Raw genomic sequence first — 19,936 nt, 5'->3', positions numbered from 1 at the left:
GCCGGGCTGTGGAAGGACCTGCTACTGCCAAAAATAATTAAGCATGCTGTCACAGACTTTTTGCTGTATTAACACAAAATGTTCATCCAAGTCTCAACATGGGAGAAGGCCCCTGCCTCCAGTCTTTTCTTTTCCAGATATGCACACACACATATACACACACAGTCGCACACAACCACTGCAGCACTCACTGTTTACACACGATGTCACTGCCAGTGCAGAAGTAAGTTGTCTTTGATCAAGTGTCTCAGAGGAGCAGTGCTTTGTAAACAGCCAATAAGATTAGGCCCTCACAGGGCCGCAGTTCCTCATTTGTTATTGCGTACTTTACAGATGCTGTATAATATTACAAAATATACCTATAATTGTTTTCCTGCATGCAGTACAAGTCATATCAGTGTGCAGCATACGTGATTATGGATATACAGTTGGATTGTTGCAGAGATGTGAAGTGCTAAATGAAAAATTAAGCTGAGTTTGTGTACAAACCTAAACAAGGTGTGAATCTCATTTCTAGCTATATGTTGGCACAGTGTGATTTTACTGGCCGCTGTTTCTATGACAACATGGTAATCAGTGCGAGACTGATCTTGCAAGTTATTGCTGCGCAGTTATACGGTGCCATATGTTTTTTTTTTAATGTTGATTGACGTATTTGCATTATTAACTGGGATTGTAGCAGAAGTAAAAGAAACAGGGATATGTGCCGCATTCACAGCCGCTTTAGTGCTGAACAGTAACGGCTCTCTGAGGTCTTCATAATTTTTGTCATTATTCATTTTTTTATTCGTCACATATTTTCTGTTTGTCATTCAAAGTGCCTTAGGCAGTCCTCCACAGTGTTTCAGGTAGGATCTTTTTAACAGCACCAGGCAAGGCATTAAAAAGCCAAACACTGAGCTAGCCTTTTTATGATAGCTCCAATGCATCATCCCTCATGAAAACAAAAGTGTTTCATTTGTGTTGTTATAAAGAAATCAAACATGGTAAAGCAAAGGCTGTCAGTGAAATATATATATGTGGTTAACCATAGAAACCCAAAGTATACCCCTTTCTGCAGACAGATGTTTGGACAGCTGGTGCTTTGGGAGAAGCTTCACATATCCCACAGACAATTTTAACTGCGCGTAACTCTTAGTTTTAAGATGTTAAAAATGTCAACTTATCTTAATACTCGCATCTTTTTTATCTCACCTTACCGAGTTATATAATTGTCAGCTGTGAGGCTTTGGAGTGTAAAACTCATCTGTTTCCATCATTTATTCTGAAGTGTGCAGGCACACCGACAGCAACCTCGAATTGCTGTCCATCCTTTAGATTCTCACTGTCTCTTCACTCAGGTGTGGAGAACTATTTTCAGCTCTGCCAGAGCGGCAGCACTGATGTGTGCAATGTTTTTCACCTGCTCTTCATCATTTCATTTCATATCCTGAAAGTGTTTACTTTGAAGAAGTGCTATCTGGCTGATGTGTCTGTGTTGTTTTTTTGGCTGCTTTGGGCTGGATTTAAGAGGTTGTTTTCTTTTTCTTTTTTTTTTTGCCTCTACTGAAAAAGAAAAAAAAATCCTTGGCTTTTACAAGCCTTCTGATCCGCACAGTCTAACTGCCCCGATGTAGCTAAATGAAAAACAGCATTTGTTTGACTTTTCTCTGATACCTGAACAAAGGTTTTCATAAGCTGGTGCTATTTGGAAGGAAACGCTTTGTTTAACATGAATCTGAATCCTTGTTTCTTTGTGGGGTTTTATTTACTACTTACTGTTTAACTATATAACCAGCAGCGTTTGGGCATATTCCTGTGCCTCGATGTTTTATTTATTTATTTATTTTGGTTTCCTACAGTGGGCTTAAATCTAAAATCAGATGGTGAGGCATATTTTAAAGGTCACTGTGGTAGTAGTAGACATCTGTTGGATCTGGCAGAAAGGGAGACCTGCTTGTGTGCTTAAAGGCTCTGGTCTAAATGATTTCTCTTAGCAGGGATGAAACTGATTGCTCTAATCACCGTATAAATTTTGTAGGTAAAAAACACCCAAAAATGTTTTAATCCTATTGCGTCTTGCATCCAGCACTAAAGTTCCACTGCAGTTTCCCTCTGTCCTTCTCTCTCCCATGTATGCATCACCTAAAATAGCCAGCTTGTTCCCTTTATTGAGCGAAACTACCAAGTTCTCATAGCCCTGACCTCATCTCTGCTTTGTAGAGACCACACATCGGAACGTCTCTGCCCTGCCAATCTAGCATAGTAGCCCAAATTATTTCATTAAGCCCACATTTTTGTGAAAGTAAGATAAATGTCCATGCAGCATGTGGCTCTGATTGCCAAACTGCTCTGAAGAACAAGAGACTGTTGTGCAAAAGTCCAGGCGGCTGTGAATTATAGGGACTGGGGGGTGGAGGCGGGGATGGAGCAGGGATGGTCTCCCGTCCATCAGGCTGCTGCACTCAGCGCTCTCGGTACACAGTCTGTGACTCAGCCATACGGGGCCTCCCATGTTTGTTGAACATATGGAAACATCAACCGGCTGCCTGTGTCATCAAAGCTAACCCTAAAGTGCACTGTGCATTAGTAACATTAATGCAGGCCTGCTGAGAGATTGAGCTTCACTCTGTTATCTGCTGTTTGTGTTTCTTATCTAACAGCGATACATCAGGGCACACGGAAGGCCGACAGGTTGCTGCGCCAATTCTTTCAACTTTTAAACTGCATCAGCAAGTCTTTCCCCTTTTTTAAAAAAAAAAAAAAATCAGTTGCATTTAGAAAGCGTTATAAAGCATCAAACCACAACAGTAGTGGTGACAAAACCTGCAGGAGCGAGACTTCTGAGGAGGATGAGGAGACAGAAAAGAGGGGAAAGAAGAGCATAAGGAGACTACAAATAGGACAAAGCACAAACTACAAGAAAGCAAAGACAAAATACTTGTCAACCCAACTCCATATGCTCCATATGATGACACGACCACATATCTAAGTCACTCCTACGAATGCGATAAAGACCATTAATTATCCATTGTTTAAAACAGTCACTTCAGCATTTCCGAAAGGCCTGCGCAGAGCGGCGGCAAGGTCAAACTCTGAGTTTAGTGCAGCACTCAGAAAAAGGCCCCATAAATGTATGCATTTCAGCATTTCCCATGCCACTAAAAGGCGAGAGTTTATATGTGCTCTACTAAAGGCTTCTCCCTGGTGAGACATTTCTGTTGGGGGTAACAAAGTGAGCGTATGCACAGCGTGGCACAGCCCTCGGTGCAGAAATGGCTGCATCCGTGATAAATACACACGGCAAACAGATTGCAGTAAAAGCAGGTGGGGAGCTGACTGATGCTACGCGTGACCTTGTGTTTTCCAGACATAAACCTTTCTGCAGTTCAACGTATTTCATTTACAACGCTGCTGAGAGACAGACAGAGCCATTCAGGAGGAATTGGGGGGGGGAGAAAGAGAGATTGATTTGAAGCAAGAGAAAAACGAGAAGGAAGGAGAATTGAAAAAGAGACAGAGCTTGGCCTGCTTCCAAACTGGCACCTGATGAGATTTTATTCTGCCATCTATCCAGGGTGTACTTCCTGTGGGTTTACGTCAACTGTACCCAGCGAGTCTGATCCGCGTTCGAATGTGGCCGTATGTTATCCGATGAGTAATGTATTCCCATAAGAGCGTGTTTCTTATAGCTTTTGGTTGCATTGCACGGGAAGTCACCGAGCACAGAGTGTATGTGTGTTCCCTGTCTTTTGATATATTATGTGGCAGGTGTACCACTGCTAGCTAGCTGCTCCCTGGAGGAGTTTGGTCACAGTTCTGCTTCTTCCACATGGGACTCTGAAACTGTCTACGTGGGTGTTTGGAAGCACAGGTGAAGCAGGGCTGAGAGAAGAGACGAGTCTGAGAGTGACCTCTATTTATTTTGATGGGGACCTCTCACAGAAATCACTGCAGAGACACACCGTCGGGCAAGTTTTGATGCTGCTGTAGATAATCCGCATGTGTGCGAGTGCATGGAGGATCCTACCTTTTGGGACCCAGGTACTGTGAGATCTCACTGGCTGGATGGGTCCTTGTTACAGCTTCTTCAGTGAAGGTACCTGAAAAAGGCACAGATAAGAGCGTGCTCTCACAGATGGAGTCGTAATGGGGCCATATTCACTCCACTGACTCATGTCTCTTGGAAAAATAGGACCGCCGTAGTCATTCTTGTGTCATTTCTACAAGGTCATACTCTGAACATGCAAGCAATTGTACTATTGATATTGTGGTGGGTGGACATGGTGATTTAGCGGTTAGCTGCATTCTCTTCTTGTGGAAAGACACAATCTTAACCGCCAGTTTTTGTCTTTTTGTTTTTGTAAATGATGTTGCCTATGCTGCACTGGCTTCTTCAGACTGTTGTCATTTCTTGAGAAAAATAGCAATGCATTGAAAATTGCTATGAAATCAGCAGCGACTCCTCCAGATTCTCTCTCTCCTACTATACGGAGAAAATGCATGAAGTGTTTCCTCTTTCTTGTGTTACGGCGTTGTTAATCAAAATTAGATAATTCGCAGAATCGAACGCCACGTAGCTGTAGTAGTAATCTCGAAGAAAAACGCGTTGTACGTTGAACTGATTAGCCGCATTGAATCCCTCAGGCCCACATTACTCAAGCAGCTGGTTCACTAGTGAAGGAGATAGTTTGTTGTGATTAGTCTCGTAATTAAACCGCAAAGGCTATGAATACATGAGTAATGAGTGGCACCCTGTATGTGAAAGGAGTTGATAAGTAGGCTGTCTCTGTAGTGGAGCTTTTGACAGAGAGGAAGCTAAACCGGGAAATAAGAAAAGTGCTGACCGCTCTATTATGACTCAAAGGTAGCTCCCAAAGGTCACTGCCCACCAGTTTCCTTTTTGTACAAGCTTACCTGTGTTTTTTTCTTGCCTTTTCCCTTCTTTTTTTCCTTTTAATTTTACTGTGGAAAGGACAGGCTTCATAAAAAAGCATGTTTTTGTGTTAGTATTTGTTTTGTACCCTTCTTCTCCAGCTGTTTTAACTCATGTGTAATAAGTGAAATGAATCTTTCAGAACATGGAGAAATTTTAAAACACCTCTTCACATGCTCATGAAGACAGGCCTGAGTAAAGCCCCGGGGACAGAGCAGCAGTTTCTCCCTTATTGCAGCCTTGTGAGTGTCAGCATGTTAGCCATGTCTGGCACTTTTTTTTTGATATGTAATAACAAGATTTTCAAAGGGCTTGTGGCATTATCATATTACTTTGAACTCAAAAAATAAGAAAGAGGAAGAGGGGAAAAAAAAGGTGTGTGGGGGGGGGTCATACTTAGGTCTGCATTTGTCAAGTTCATCATTCATTTGAAAAAAAGGAAAAAGGGTCTGATTAGCAAAAATATTTATTTGCTTGAGGCTGAGATATGAAAAACAAACAACAACTCAGTTTTAAGACGTTTTTAGAAGCAAAAACTGACAAAGTCAAAAGCACATTAAAGACCGCAGAAACTAGTGGATCGTTTGATGGTTTTCAGCTCCATTTACATAGATACTTTTTTTATATCTATGAACAAACTTATCATTAAAAAAAGACAAATCTGCTGGCTCATTTTAGTTGTTTCACACTGCTTAGATACACACTCTAGCCTGGCTAAATAGTACTTTTTTAAAGGTTTGTGACACTAAATGTGTGCGAATGATTCCAGTTTTTGCACAGAGATTTAATAATATTTATTTATTTTAATTATATTTATTTTGCATTTGCATTTCTACTGAATTTTAACCATTTAAAAGTTGTGTTGCTTTCCAGCTCTTGGGCATTTGTTTGAGTTATTGCTCTGCACTTTACACTGATAGCTGTGGGGAAAGGAGACATCAGGAAAACCTCTTAATGACTAAAAGAAAAAGTAGTGTGATTGTTCATCATCTCTATCTCTATTGGCGAAATACAGTGCAGCCATTCACAATAATATTTATACCCATTTCCTAAGCCTTACTTACTAAACATAGATTTGAATATGCCTTTGTAATTACTGTCATTAGGATAATTTGGAAAGCGTGTGGCACATGTTGCTGGAACGAAAGCACGCGTAATCTCTCCACCCGCTGTTTTTTTCTCCGTCAAATCCACGTTGAGTGAACATATCTTAATTAAAATCGTCGGTAATAGCATTTTTGAAGGCCACATCACTTTCACTCTTCCTGCAGCTGTGCTTCCACAAATACATGTGTGTATGTGGAAATCTACTGCCATTTAAAGATTCATGAAGCCCAACTCAAGGACCTGTTGGTACAGACCCCCAGCAGAATTACGATGCACCGCCCGAGCGATTCGGTTGCCCTAATCAAAGTAGAAATGGGATATCGCTGAATTCAGGTAACAAGATCACAGTGTAATGTTGCTCGGCGGAGATGAAAGGCTGCACTGTGGCTGTGTGCGCTTTGTTTTTGTGCATTTAATTCAAAACAAGCAAAGAAGCTTTACAAGCAGGTTGCTTTTAAAGCTCTGTCTTCGCAGGGCACCTTGCTGCAAGAAAAAGCACCAAGAGAGTAATAAATATTGTAGATCCCTGCTGCATGGGACTGTACAGATGACATCTTTCTGTGGAATTCAAATATCTGCAGTCTACCCGTAGTTTACCGGCCCCGTCAGATTCATCAACCGCATCCCTCAAAGGTGTTTCTGAGGGGCTCCGCGTCCTAGCGGAAAATCAAATAATATATTTTCCTCACTACAGAAACGTGGTTGATGTGACCCGGCAGGGCTGCTTCTTACAAACTGCATTATCACTTCATGTTGGATCGAGGCTTCATCAGCCCCTTTACACAAACCGAGGCCTGTAAAAGCAGAGATGATGTATCTGATGCTGAATTTTCTCAACCAAAGCTCCAGTTATACTCTTATTCTCACACATGCAGGCATGTAGGGCAGTGTATATGTGCTGTTGCTTTAAATATTTTTAATGAAACATCCAGATTCCCTCCTTACGGTGCAGTGAAATCAAAGTTATTGTGATGTCATAAATGGCTGTCATGTAATGAGGATTGTAGTTTCTGTATCAGTCATTAAGGTGGCAAACATAGGTAAACAATACGCTTTGTGTGTTGTGATTTTGTTATGTTGTTTAACACAGGGGCGTAATTTCCAGGGGGGTTAGGGGGGTTATGATGCCCCCAATTATCAGACCCAGCCAATATAACCCCCCTCAATAAAATTATGAATTATCTTGCATAAATAGGCTGTTGATTTTCTTTACTCATTTCAGTTATTACCAGCAAAATAGTTGCGTGTTTAATCATCTGGGAATTTACCCAGATTTATTTATTTATTTAGACAGAGAGATCTTGACCCCCCCAATGTTCAGCACAAAGTTACGCCCATGGTTTTACAGAAATGTGTTTACACTGTATACATGAAGTTTTATTGTTTGAGCTTGTGAATTGTGGCTGTACTGTTTGTTTTTTCAGCCAGTCTTGCCTCACACGTGGCAAAAATACACTCTTTTTTCACATTTTATTCAAAAATGTTTTGCAAATCGGGAAAAGGAGCGTGCAACAAGCTGTCGAGAGCAGTGTCACCTGGTAGCTCATTCAGGCTTAGGGGAATATTATAGTAAGCCCAAAGCAATGAAACAGCTGGCAGTGCTGCTCGGTGACTTTCTCCCTCTGTTTTTACTCTGGGCCCATTGTCCCTGTAGACACTACCAGGGCCATTCTTACAGCATGTGTAGAGCAAAACAATCATTGCACTCCCACTGTCCTTCAGTGTGGAGCCAGTGCATACTCACTCAGTCATGCACACACACACACAGACACACACACCTCACCTTCTTTTCAGTACAGTAAAGCAGTAAAAAAAAAAGTGTGCCAGCGGGCTGAGAGTTGGCTTTCAATTTAAGTGGTCTTTGCTTTTACTCAGAGAGCTTCTTGACATTTGAAAGCAGCGCGGACTGTATTGTACTGTACTTTATGCTGGCGTGGATGTGTGTCGGTGCCGCATGTGCGTGACTCCAGAAGAATGACACATTTCTTTGTGAATTGTTATGATTGACAAGCGCTGATCGGTGCGTCATAAAAATGCCACCTAAAATGTGGAAAAAGTAGAGATGGAGCCTCAGTGTCTCACGCAGGCAAACCTAAAGACGCACAAGATAATGAAATGAATGTATAGCTCACTTTATGCATAAAATATATCAGTAAATGTTAGCTTAGCGTGTTTAATACTTTTTGTCACAATCATTGGAAAACATTCGTGTGATATTGCATGTGTGTATGATGGTCTGTCATCATCCTTTTGTAACTGCTCCCCCTCTTGCTCTTTACCCCCTTAGCCTATTTAAGTGTGACAGAACCTCAGTGACACTCACAATGGGAAAGCTCTTTGAAAGCCAAGTGTATGAATAATCACTAAGACACCCCTAATCCATTTTTAAAGAAGGGAATATTAATGCACTAACAACTGTATCTGCTCAGTATGCGTCAGATGATTCCAGGTCTGCAAAAAGCCCCCTCTTTCATACTGGAGCTTCAGCAAGCATTAGGGGATCGCTCTGCACTCTGTCACCATGACAACACCAGTTCCATGTCCGAGTGGGTGTACACACTTCATTTAGTAATCCTTAGCGAGCAACGTGGGACAGCTGTGTGCATGCTGAGAGGGTTTAGGCTAGCAATCATGCCAAAATACACTTAATTTCTGGAAATGTGGTCACTCTTGTGGGTATTATGGAATTAGAGTTTGAGTGGCAATGCCTGGCAACTACTGTATACATTACAGTTTTACTGGAAAGAAATTCGATCTTTATCTGAACAGGTACTCTCTTACTGCCATGGCTATTTGCCTCAGCGCTACAGTATGTTAAGAGGAGAAATACAAATACAATCACTTGATTAATGTTGAATTCTATTAACATTGAGCCGTCACAGAGGCACGCTCGCCGGTCTTACTGTAAGTGGCAAGAGCTCCGTTGTGTGTCTCTACCTCAACACATGTGCACTGTGTGTACACACAGAGTGCTAGAGTTTATGTCTAAATTTAAAAAAACCACCTCTTTCACTCTGTTTTTACAGCTATGTAGTAGGTGGAGCTTCGCCTGCAAAAACCCCATGGTACACTCACACAGTGGATTAGGCTGGCTTGCTGACAGTGAGTTACTTTGGGAGACTGAGGAATAGGAAGCGTGAGATGCTACCTGCTTTTTGTTTGTTTTGTTTTTTTATGGGACATTGAGCACATTGAAAAGAGCCTCATGACTGACAAAAGATGGATGAATCCTCTCTGCTCACAGTGACTGGCACGTACTTGCTATCATGTGGAAGCAGTGTTTAATTAATACAAGCATGAAAGAGCTGGAAAGAAAGTTGGAGTATCATTGTTTCGTTCTGATTGGTTTGCCAAGACCATGAAATTATAGAGCATTTGTGTAGTGTATGTTATCACAATATTACTGGGATTATTAGTACTATCTCCTATTAATGTTACAATTACTAATAAGTCATGTAATCAACAATTAAAGTAAGTGTGCTTTTTAAATAGATAGCAAGTTTATTCAGAACAAATAAATAGAATAAAGCACAGAAACAAGATACCTAGCTCCTTATATAAGAATAAAGAAAAAAACTAAACATTATGAACAGATATGTCCACACTGATGTGACTTCTTGTGTTTTTTCATCAACCAGTAAAAGGGAAATGACCCGCTTTGATAGATTTGTCAAAGAGCGACAGATGCTAACAGATTTCTACCCCATGTAATCACTGCTGAACCTCCCTTTAAACAACTTCCTTGCTCTGTTTTTCTTTTTTTGTTTCAGTTTAGGTTTTTTGGTGGGAAATTTAAAAAAGAGAAAAATCAATGTTAATGGCAGACAGACGACATATTGCAGTCGACTGCAGTTTCTTTACTTTATTGATCATTTTTCTTCAGTTCACCCTGAAGTATTTCTGTAAAGTTTTCTCTGTCTTATAAAAGGAGACTTCCAGTTGACGCATAATACAGCTTTATTTGTGATAAACGTTGTCATATTTGTAAGAAATATATAAATCAATACATTTAAATGACATAGCAATGATACTGTTATCTGCCCTAATGGAGAACAGTTAGTGAGTGAGCTACCTCTGACTTGAATTGAAGACAGCTTAGCCAGTGCAGTGAAATCATGAGTACCACACATAAAACACAGTCACTAGTTTTAGGCATCAGTCATAAAATTTATAGAGACACTTAATTCTATTAGTAAGGATCATACAAACTAATAAGACTACAATTCACTCTCCATATAACATATGACTTAGCACATAAAAATAGCGACTGCAGTTTTGGCTGAATTTCCTAATGGACTGTAAGTCATTATGTGCTTTGTTGATTCTTAAGTGTGGAAGATAATTGCCAACAGGCAACACAAAGTGGTTTGATTACTGTCTTTTGCTTGTGGATCATAATAGAGCTGCACCCCTGTTTAAAGACTTCAGGAAGCTGTGCAAAATGTAAACAAAATGCATCGATTTGCAAGTAATTAAACCCTGTGTGTAACTACGAAATGAACAAAGACAACACAATCCCAGTGTTTACAGGGGTTTTATGTTCTTTGTGGAAAAATATGCTCGTTTTGTATTTGACTCCAGCAACATGCGTCAACAAAGCCGGGACAGTTTAGGCACGTTTACCACTGTGTTGCATCACGCTTTCTTTTAACAGCATCCTGTAATTGTCTGGGAATTTAGGGGACAAATTGCACTCATTTTATAATGTGATTTTTTTTCAATAGCCTTGCTTGATTCAGCATTTCAGCTGCTCAACAGTTCACATCCCCCTTTGTCATATGTGCCGTTTCTCGGTACACCGAGTGTTTTCAGCAGGTGACAAGTCTGGACTGCAGGCAGGTTATACTGTAGAGCTCTTACTACTAGTGAGCCATGCTGTTTCTGCTGTGTAACTGTCTTGCTGAAACATGTAACTGATCCCTGAAATCTCAAACATCATGGCCGTTCAGTAGTAGTTGTCAACCCCACACTTGCATACATAGATTTTCTTGAATTCCTCTATTGTGGGCACATATGATGATCCCCAACTTCATACAATTTTATGTTGAGGAAAAATGATCCTGAAAATGTTTAACTGTGTCTTTCAGAGCGGCAAAGCTCTGCGTATCTTTAGTTCTCTATTACTCAGCATCTCTTTGATGCTCATTTTATACCCAATCCTGTTTAACCTAGTGGTGGGATTTTCTACCAGCAGTTTATCCTACTCATTCAAACAACAGCAAACAATAACTTATTAGTCATAAGTTTTCATCTTGTCTTTGTACAATTTTAATAAAATATAAAGTGTAAATGATCTTTTGGAAATAATGGGCTATAAATAAGACTGCCATGTCCTCGTGCAGTGTCAGGATGACGCACGCAGGTTTGCATCTCCCGTTCTGTTGCCAAGAATCAGATTGTTCAGAAGAAGAAGAAGAAGCCATGCTACAGTAAATGTGTTCAAATATTTTTTAGCCTTTTGGAACAGTTATTATCTGGGATGGTACGTGGCACATAAAAATGAAAGATTGATTAGGCTGTGGAGTGCTGGTCGCTCTCTGAAATAGCACGGTACTTCACTTCTAAATGAAGTCTAGATTTTTCAAAAGATTTTGTAGTTGCTAAGAAAGTGGCGTCTTTGAAGTGAGCATGTCCCCTTGGTAGTTATTCCTGAGCTCTGGGAGAGCTGAGGAGTGCTTTAGTGGGCTTGTCTAACATGTTCTCAGACATTCGCTACATTTGGTGTGTTCGGGGGTCATTTTGTGTCCAGTCGTTCTCCGATAACAGAAATATCTCGCCACAAGGGATGTCTTCATCTCAGGATTTATTTTTTTAATTCTTTTATGTTTTGCCCCTGATCTGAGGATCTCAAATAGCTGAATTCTATGAACACTATCAATAATGCCACTACTGAGTCGACGTTTCGAGTTGCCATGTGTAATGCAGACGCACCATGCACAGAGTGCAATTCACTGGAATATGTGAAAGTGCATCTGACATTTGAAGGTCTGCATGAACTAAATATAGACTGCATTACATTTACCTTCTTATGGTTTCCTATAGATTTGTATAGTGCACTATTATCTATAATACATGATGGCCTAGATGAGGAGAGAACAGAATGTGGACACAGCGAGCTTTTATATGGACAGGTAACAAATTACAGAGGGGAAAAACAAAAAAGCAACAACATTGTCTTAACTGGGACATCACATGCTACAAGAACAGTAGGATGTCTCTGCGAGTGCGCTTTGGGGGCGAAAACACCTTTCTTCTAATTCTTGGTCTTTTAAGGATGATAGTGGAGAGCGCTGTCTGACCAAATCCTCCCTTAACTGTTCAACTGGAGTGAGAGATGGCGACTGTGAAGGCTGTTTTGTGGATGTTTTGTGATATAAAATACTTCACATCAGTTTCTTATCAAACCATTCAGTGACTCCCCCCACACCTTATAGACAAGGACACTGTCATCCTGCCAACGATACAGTCATTTTCTAAATAAATGATCATTTTGGTTGAAACGAGGATCATTTTCAGTCTGTCGGATGGCTAGTTTGTGTCTAGTGCATAAACATTTAACAGCATCTTCACCTTTATACGTGCTGCGGTGTTCCCTGGAGTCTTTTGCTGTTGAACGAACATAACACGTCTCCCTTGCAAAGGAAAATGTGAATCACAGCACAGTTTCTCAGGTTATTCAGGCAGAAATTATTATTGTTTTTATCCAATAATGCATTTATGTTGTAATTTTCAGTGTTGATTGGGCTTTAACGACAACAAAAAGACCAGCAGCAACTCTTTATTTTTTCTCAAGTAGAACTTTTCTTTTTCTACTCTCTTGGCTTGCTGTGCGTTTTCCCATTTCACTTCTGTTTCTATTGACTGCTAAGAACTGATTGGGGGGAAATGTATGATAATTGTGCCACATCCGCAGTACAACAAGCAACATAATGTGACATGTTTCCTTAATTTATAGTGGAGGACTTACCAGTTTCAGCAATCAAGACACCCACTTAGAATTAATGGTTAGGCATTTTGGAGTAAACCTGCCCACACTGAGTAATCATAATAGACAAGATAAACATCAAGTAAATTGTTTATGCTTGAGGAAAAACAACAAAAAAATAATATAACCCAGTATTATCATCACAGAACAACAGATCAGATCTTGAGGGCCGGTTGTGGTATTTAATGCTGTCCAGCGACCGCAGGTTTAACGCATAAATGTTCTTTGGGTCTCACGGGAAAAGGAACAAACCTTGGGATTGCTTTTGTTTTTCTTTGAGGAGTCTGTAGTCTCATGGGGAGAGAGCACGAAGTTTGAATGGCAGTCATCAATCTTTGCTGCTGCAATCATGTCACTGACGTTATAGCCCCGAGCAACCATCAAGACCAAGATGAACAAATCCAGTCGATCAAAAATTTGCCAAAAAGAAAAAAAAAAATCTTTGCTGAAAATGGAAGCTGAAGGCAAAAGCGTGTGCATGGGTTTTGTTGTTGTATGAGTGATAAAGCTAAAGAAGACATCTGTGAAATTTCTAAAGACTTTCTGTATGCTCATAGATTAAACTCTGCTGGCTTGTCTGGTATAAAGAAAGCAACCTTTAAATGTGTTTCATGAAAACATTTAACTCTGTTTTCCACGTTTGTTATCTCCACAATTAAGCCCAACCGGCGCAAGACAACCACCAGGAATCTTTTCAGCCCTGTAAAGATAGAAATTTATTTGCCTCTTGAAGAAAGGCAGCACTGAGATAATGGTCTACATGTGTCAGTATGCTTACAAAGGGGAAAAAGGAACAACACTGATGCGTTTGTAAGCTAATGGGTGCAGTTGATGATAAAAGCTGAGGGTTTTACCAGGACAGAAAAGGAAAAATGATGTTAATAATGACCCGTCAGAGCTTTTCAAGCTCTTATTGCGAAGAGCATCTGTGTGCAATTTAGGTGTTGGAAAAACATCATTCAAAGCATTAGAAAAATAACTTTTTATGCTAAGAGAGACTTCTGTCTTTTAAGCAAGGTTAAGCTGCCCATAGCTAAAACGCCATACTAACAAGGTTATATTTGTTTTTGTTGTTGACATAATTCTTTTGTACGTCAGCGAGTCTGTGCAGAAGGATTGACTTCACACCCCCACTGTGCACTCAAAAGCCTTTAAAAGAAGTATGATTCAATACATGGATGTTGAGTCATGAGCCTATATTTTTAGTGATATTAGCTTGATGGAGTTTATCACCTTGTTGCAAATACTTGGATTTCCTTGAATTTACAGAAATACTGGGTTTTCCTTTGAATGGATCATTCAGGTCCTTGTAAATTGGGGGGTAGAAAGGTCATTTGTGTTGAAGTTTACTGAGATGGTGAAGTAGCTGCCAGAGTCTCTCTGAGCTCTACGGTAACAAACTGTCCTTCCTGTAATAACCCTCCTTAGTTACAAAGTGAAACATGTCTTTCACCTTACAGAAACACAGTTGTATAAATATTTATTTGATGTGGAAGAGTTGAGGATACAAGTGGAGGCATCCGTACTGGTGAAATAAGAACTGCTTAAATTTTCATGAATTCACCAGTAGTCTGGTTTTTGGCGCTTGCCCACACTCTAATTGGCATGTGGCCGTTCTTGTAGTGAAGAACTTCATGAATTATACACGAAAAACAACTTACCACGTGTCCCATTATAACCACATTGTGCTATGCAATTTTTAGTCTGCTATTCTGGAAAAAGGCAATACTTCAGACAGTTCTATTCTCATTACAACCCAACCTCGGTTTAGCATTGGGATCAACCAGGCCCCTTGTTTCATACCTCTCCCAAAAACTAAATATTACCCCTTAAGCAACATTAGAAAACTCTTCTTGATGATAAAGGTCCCTGCTTTTTATTATCACGAAGTATTAATGATTGTCACACTAAAATGTGTAATAGCTGATCTGTGCTTTCATCTCAACAAATTGTGACTTGAAAGTCGAGTTGTGGGCGGTGTGACTGATATGCTACACTTTCCGTATGGGGTTTATATCCTTTCTGGTATTTTCTGACATATTCTACTCGTTAGCCGCTGTTTACTTTCTTTTAGTTCAGTCTTTTGTCTTCAGTATTTAGTAAAAACAATAGGAGTTTGGGTTACAGTAAACCAGTGGTTCTCAAACTTGTGTGGTATAGGGTGTGAACTTTTTCCCTGGCTTCTGCAGTGGCCCATGCCAGAAAAATGTCTGAGAACCACTGCTGTAGATCTTTTCACAACCATAACCACACCTTTAGGGGAAAAAACCAAAACGTTTTCCTTTTTGCTAACTTGCCAGGGTGATGACTCCCATCCCATGAATATGCCCCATAAATATATGCATGTCATAACTTTACAGCCTTCTTTTGTAAAAATGCTCCTTTATGAGCTGTGGTTTAACAATGTGCTTTGAGAGTGAACCAAGAATCAAATTTTATCCAGAAATTATTTATGGCAGAGTAGATTAGGAATGTAGCTGATATTTATTCAGCAGGAAAATGAGCCTGAGTGTTTCATATCAAATAATTGAGGTCGCATGTAAGAAAACATATGAGGAGACTGCGGTATAAAACGCTGGCTGCACTGCGATTTATTTGCAAGTCCTTACATGAACCAGCTCTGGATCTAAGTCCTTCGAGAGGGTTTAATATTTTAGTAATGAGAATTTGCTGCATTAAATTACAAATCTAAGGGTCAGAAATGATCTATATTTCATTTGCTTAAAAATGAAGATTTACTGGCCCACACTGCTGGATATAGTGAAATATTAGTACTGTCTGGGTTTGAATAAGCAGAAGAATGGCATCATGACTTTTGGTGAATCATCATGTATATAATCGTTTTTGTTGCAGACTTTTGGTTTTTGCATAAATTACTTTTTCTTCGTAGTTAGTCTTTGCGATCTACCCGGTATGCTATGTGGGCGTTGCAGAGTAACATCCTGTATATTGATGTTGACCTGGCCTGTCCAACATTGAGAAGGCCAAGGGTAGCCACGCAGAATGCAGAAGATTATGTTTCTGTCAAGTCACTGAGTCGATTCTTTTCTACTTTGCTGTCATCGCGCCTATGATTCATTTAAGAAGTTGCATTCTTCAGTCTGGCCGGGCCAGACAAGGAGACCAGTGATTGACAGGTAAAGACATTACTATGCGAAGGGAAAGAGAGTACAGGGAGAGATATGAATATTTGAGTGGATAGCATAAAAGAATCTTGTAATTGATTTTCTATCTAAGCTGCTGCTTCATTTACTAAATAAATGCACTCACTTAGGTAGCGGGTTCATCTTGCCTTCCTCATTGTCTCATTGTGAAGACAAACTTTCTCACGTTGTGTATTTTGATGATGATTTTGCAGATTGTTTTTATGGCCTTGCACTTACCACCACGGAGCTTCAAACATTTATCCTTGCTAAAAGTAGGCCGTGCTCAAACGAGCTTGTGTTTGTCCTGTTCCGACAGATGTGATCCACACCGTGGGGCCGGTGGCCAGAGGTCATGTGGGCCCTACAGAGACCAATGACCTCACCTCCTGCTACCAGAACTCCCTCGACCTGATGAAGGAGCATGACTTGAAGACTGTGGTGAGTACAGTGCACTGCCAGGCTGAGGAAAAACTGGACTCTGTTCAGAGCAGTTTAACACTAGAAGTCCCAGGCTTTTCTAACCCTCTGTCAGCCAAGTGGAAGCTAACTTGGCTAGTCTGTTAGCATCAATTCATATGTAAATTGGGTCGTTACCTGAGAATTGTGGAGGGGAGTGGGGGTGTGTGAATGATTGCGGATTTCTAACTGCAAACTGCCTCTTTGTTTGTGTGTGGGGAGGGGGAACTGCTAAAAGCTGTGAACTTCATTTTGTGTTCGTCTTGATGCATTCTCAATCATCCAGGAAAATAAATCTCCAAAAGATTTATTGATAAAAACAGTACAAAAAAACCAAAAAATATTTCTACAAAAACAACCATTTGTACACATATTTACAGATAATAATAAAAAGTGAGTGAGTACATTTCAATCACTCACAATCCTGGCACTGCCATGGTAGCTGTAGTCTGCATTTACCACATGTGTATCTGTAGCAGTGAACACATCGCACAGTGGCATGATTGTTCTTGCATTTGTGTTTGACCTGACACGTGGCTCTTTTTCCAGGGCTAGGTGTGGAGGGTTGTGTCCGAAGCAACTGTTCTTTTCTTGCCTTCTTCCCAGCCATATGAGAGTTAGCCAACTCTTTTGCAAGCTGCACCAGGAAGTCCACCCGTCTTTCCTGCGTCCCGGTGCATGCTTGATACAGCACATGTGCATTCAGTGCTGCCATGTCAATCATGTTATAGGACCGTGTACTCCCGCACCATCTGGTCCATCACATCCACGCCACACTTTGTGGTGTTGTAAAGGGTGACAGTGTTTGGCTTCCTTTTGGTGGTGTTATCAGTCTGAACCACGCTGTGCATGCTGCTAAGAATATAGACTGTCTTCTTCCGTTTGGCTGCATACGCCGTCAGCGTGGCAGCAGAGGTTGAAAACACCTAAGAAATAAGATAAATTGTTATTTCCATAGCACTTTTACACACAATGAAACACATAAACATAGAACCACAAAAGACCTGCAGCCTACCTGAGTGGTGAATTCATTGCGATTTGTGTATCTAGCGGATTGAGGAATTTCCCGGCGAATCTTGCTGACTGTGCCGAGGATGGTGGTTTTCCGTCTAAGAAGTTTTTGCGCAAGTGAAAGTGATGTGAAGAAATTGTCCGTGGTAACATTTCTGCCCTTGTCTAGGAATGGTTCCATCAGCCTCATCACTACATTTTCAGACAGTCTCTCCCCACTGGGACGATTGGGGTCCTTGCCAAGATATGTGAGGACATTGCAAATGTACTTGGATTTTAGGTCGCAGGCCACCCAAAACTTGATCCCAAACTTGTCAGGTTTACTTGCAATATACTGCAGGAAACAGCACCGAGTCTTTGATCTTGATCTTGATCAAAGATCTTGATCTTGCGGGGGGTTACTAGGGTTCCATCACTACGTGACTGCTGGTCAGCAAACCTGGGAAACCCACAGATCATTGGAACTATGCCGCGTAACCGCTTCCAAGACATCATGCAACACCTACGCTTTGATGACAGGTCCACCCGCAGTGATCGAGCAAAGACTGATAAGTTCGCTGCAGTTTCCAGTGTGTGGGGATCATTTGTCACCAACTGCATCACGTGCTACAACCCTGGTCTACATATCACCGTTGATGAACAGCTCTTCCCATCAAAGACTCGGTGCTGTTTCCTGCAGTATATTGCAAGTAAACCTGACAGGTTTGGGATCAAGTTTTGGGTGGCCTGCGACCTAAAATCCAAGTACATTTGCAATGTCCTCACATACAGTGGCTTGCAAAAGTATTCGGCCCCCTTGAACTTTTCCACATTTTGTCACATTACAGCCACAAACATGAATCAGTTTTATTGGAATTCCACGTGAAAGACCAATACAAAGTGGTGTACACGTGAGAAGTGGAACGAAAATCATACATGATTCCAAACATTTTTTACAAATAAATAACTGCAAAGTGGGGTGTGCGTAATTATTCAGCCCCCTGAGTCAATACTTTGTAGAACCACCTTTTGCTACAATTACAGCTGCCAGTCTTTTAGGGTATGTCTCTACCAGCTTTGCACATCTACAGACTGAAATCCTTGCCCATTCTTCTTTGCAAAACAGCTCCAGCTCAGTCAGATTAGATGGACAGCGTTTGTGAACAGCAGTTTTCAGATCTTGCCACAGATTCTCGATTGGATTTAGATCTGGACTTTGACTGGGCCATTCTAACACATGGATATGTTTTGTTTTAAACCATTCCATTGTTGCCCTGGCTTTATGTTTAGGGTCGTTGTCCTGCTGGAAGGTGAACCCCCGCCCCAGTCTCAAGTCTTTTTCAGACTCCAAGAGGTTTTCTTCCAAGATTGCCCTGTATTTGGCTCCATCCATCTTCCCATCAACTCTGACCAGCTTCCCTGTCCCTGCTGAAGAGAAGCACCCCCAGAGCATGGTGCTGCCACCACCATATTTGACAGTGGGGATGGTGTGTTCAGAGTGATGTGCAGTGTTAGTTTTCCGCCACACATAGCGTTTTGCATTTTGGCCAAAAAGTTCCATTTTGGTCTCATCTGACCAGAGCACCTTCTTCCACATGTTTGCTGTGTCCCCCACATGGCTTGTGGCAAACTGCAAACAGGACTTCTTATGGTTTTCTGTTAACAATGGCTTTCTTCTTGCCACTCTTCCATAAAGGCCAACTTTGTGCAGTGCACGACTAATAGTTGTCCTATGGACAGATTCCCCCACCTGAGCTGTAGATCTCTGCAGCTCGTCCAGAGTCACCATGGGCCTCTTGGCTGCATTTCTGATCAGCGCTCTCCTTGTTCGGCCTGTGAGTTTAGGTGGACGGCCTTGTCTTGGTAGGTTTACAGTTGTGCCATACTCCTTCCATTTCTGAATGATCGCTTGAACAGTGCTCCGTGGGATGTTCAAGGCTTGGGAAATCTTTTTGTAGCCTAAGCCTGCTTTAAATTTCTCAATAACTTTATCCCTGACCTGTCTGGTGTGTTCTTTGGACTTCATGGTGTTGTTGCTCCCAGTATTCTCTTAGACAACCTCCGAGGCTGTCACAGGGCAGTTGTGGAGCTGTTTTGCAAAGAAGAATGGGCAAGGATTTCAGTCTGTAGATGTGCAAAGCTGGTAGAGACATACCCTAAAAGACTGGCAGCTGTAATTGTAGCAAAAGGTGGTTCTACAAAGTATTGACTCAGGGGGCTGAATAATTACGCACACCCCACTTTGCAGTTATTTATTTGTAAAAAATGTTTGGAATCATGTGTGATTTTCGTTCCACTTCTCACATGTACACCACTTTGTATTGGTCTTTCACGTGG

The 19,936-nt window shown here is 41.0% G+C and overlaps 1 protein-coding gene across 1 annotated transcript in view; it reads left to right on the top strand.

The window, feature by feature from the left end:
* The window catches only part of macrod2 (mono-ADP ribosylhydrolase 2), a 414,494-nt gene that overhangs the window by 266,363 nt on the left and 128,195 nt on the right, over positions 1–19,936 (top strand). The window contains exon 6 of the mRNA XM_063492022.1: positions 16,470–16,591. Within this exon, the coding sequence (XP_063348092.1) occupies positions 16,470–16,591 (122 nt within the window). The remainder of the gene's footprint in view (positions 1–16,469; positions 16,592–19,936) is intronic.

The sequence above is a fragment of the Pelmatolapia mariae genome, linkage group LG13, assembly GCF_036321145.2.
Source record: "Pelmatolapia mariae isolate MD_Pm_ZW linkage group LG13, Pm_UMD_F_2, whole genome shotgun sequence".
In the NCBI taxonomy this organism is placed as follows: domain Eukaryota; kingdom Metazoa; phylum Chordata; class Actinopteri; order Cichliformes; family Cichlidae; genus Pelmatolapia; species Pelmatolapia mariae.
This window is presented reverse-complemented; position numbering and strand designations above follow the sequence as displayed.